General features: G+C 67.2%; 1 protein-coding gene across 1 annotated transcript in view; it reads right to left on the bottom strand.

Annotated features, from left to right (window-relative positions):
• LOC104617957 (kinesin-like protein KIF12) overlaps positions 1 to 602 on the bottom strand; it is a gene marked incomplete at its 3' end in the record, with an annotated part of 1981 nt that extends 1379 nt beyond the window's left edge. Inside the window, exons 1-2 of the mRNA XM_010283408.1 lie at positions 507 to 602; positions 288 to 423 (exon numbers count right to left, since the gene is read on the bottom strand). Coding sequence (XP_010281710.1) covers positions 288 to 423; positions 507 to 602 — 232 coding nt within the window. The remainder of the gene's footprint in view (positions 1 to 287; positions 424 to 506) is intronic.
• Positions 603 to 1215: the final 613 nt, after the last annotated feature.

Genomic DNA, 1215 nt, shown 5'->3' with positions numbered 1-1215 from the left:
TTCGGCTCGAGTGCCTGTTGAGGGCGTGTGCCGAGGTCCGTCGCCTCTGGGATCCTGCCCAGGGTGGGATTGAGAGCTGCAGGGGGGCACAGCGCCCCACGCCCTGGCACAGCACCCGTTGCCAGAGATAAGCCTGTCTGGGCTCTGTGGCAGGACAGGGAGCTGCCCCTCTTGGCGGCTGTCAGAGCCCCACCAGTCCTGGGAATGGTCTGCGGGGAGCTGAGTCCCCCCATATGAGGTCTGGCACCCCCTGAACATGCCCCAGCCCTGCACCCGTGGCTCAGTACCTTGCAGGAGCAGGTCGGTGATGGCCTCCAGGCTCTCGAAATCCACGCTGAGCTGGTTCTCCACGTAGAAGCCGCGGCTTTTGCTCCACCGCAGGGGCAGAGCACACGGCGGCCCTGGGCTCAGCAGGTCCCGGACCTGGGGGGTATGGTGCAGGGAGGGTGGGTGGCACAGGGTGCCAGCAGTGCCTGGCTGGGCTGGGCGGCCGGGTGAGCGCTTACCTGCTCGTTGTAGATCTCCAGGTAGGAGGCACTGAGAGCCAGGCCAGTGCTGCAGCTCCGGCTCTGCTCCAGGAGGCAGGCGAAGGACCTCTGCATCAGCCCCAGCAGACTCGGGGCCGCAGGCTGGTCCTTGCTCTGCGGAGATGTCCAGAGGGTGAGCGGTCACATCGCGTTGGGCACCCATCTACTCCCACCACCCTGGCACCCATGACCAGGTAAGAAGAGCCCATCCCACCACCATGATCAGGTCAGGTGGGGGGGACAGCATGGTACCTGGGCGAGGGGTCCCATCAGGGTGTACGTCTTCCCTGAGCCAGTCTGCCCAAAGGCAAAGACGGTGCAGGAGAAGCTGGGGAAGAAGCTGAGCCTCATGCATGGCCCCGGGCAGTGGCACGGAGATGCCATCTCCTGGCACTGCCCTGGCAATGCAGACCCACCGGCAAAGCCTGGACGGGCACAGTGCAGTGGGCGCGGGGTGGGCTGGAGGGCCGGGGTCCGCGGGGGCTTGCCGGGACTCACCCGTCTATCGCCAGCTCTCCCAGCTGCCTCATCCCGCTGCCCTCGAACACGGCCTCCTGCGAGGCGCCCGCATCAAACACGGTGCTGAACCTGAAGGTGGCATCGTGCCTGGCCGCGCTCACCTGGGTGTGGGGGTGGCAGCGGCTCAGGGGGTGCCTCAGCCTCCCCAGGCCCCCCGGCAGGGAGGTGC

Source organism: Phaethon lepturus, unplaced genomic scaffold (genome assembly GCF_000687285.1).
Source record: "Phaethon lepturus isolate BGI_N335 unplaced genomic scaffold, ASM68728v1 scaffold32733, whole genome shotgun sequence".
Taxonomy (NCBI): Eukaryota; Metazoa; Chordata; class Aves; order Phaethontiformes; family Phaethontidae; genus Phaethon; species Phaethon lepturus.
This window is presented reverse-complemented; position numbering and strand designations above follow the sequence as displayed.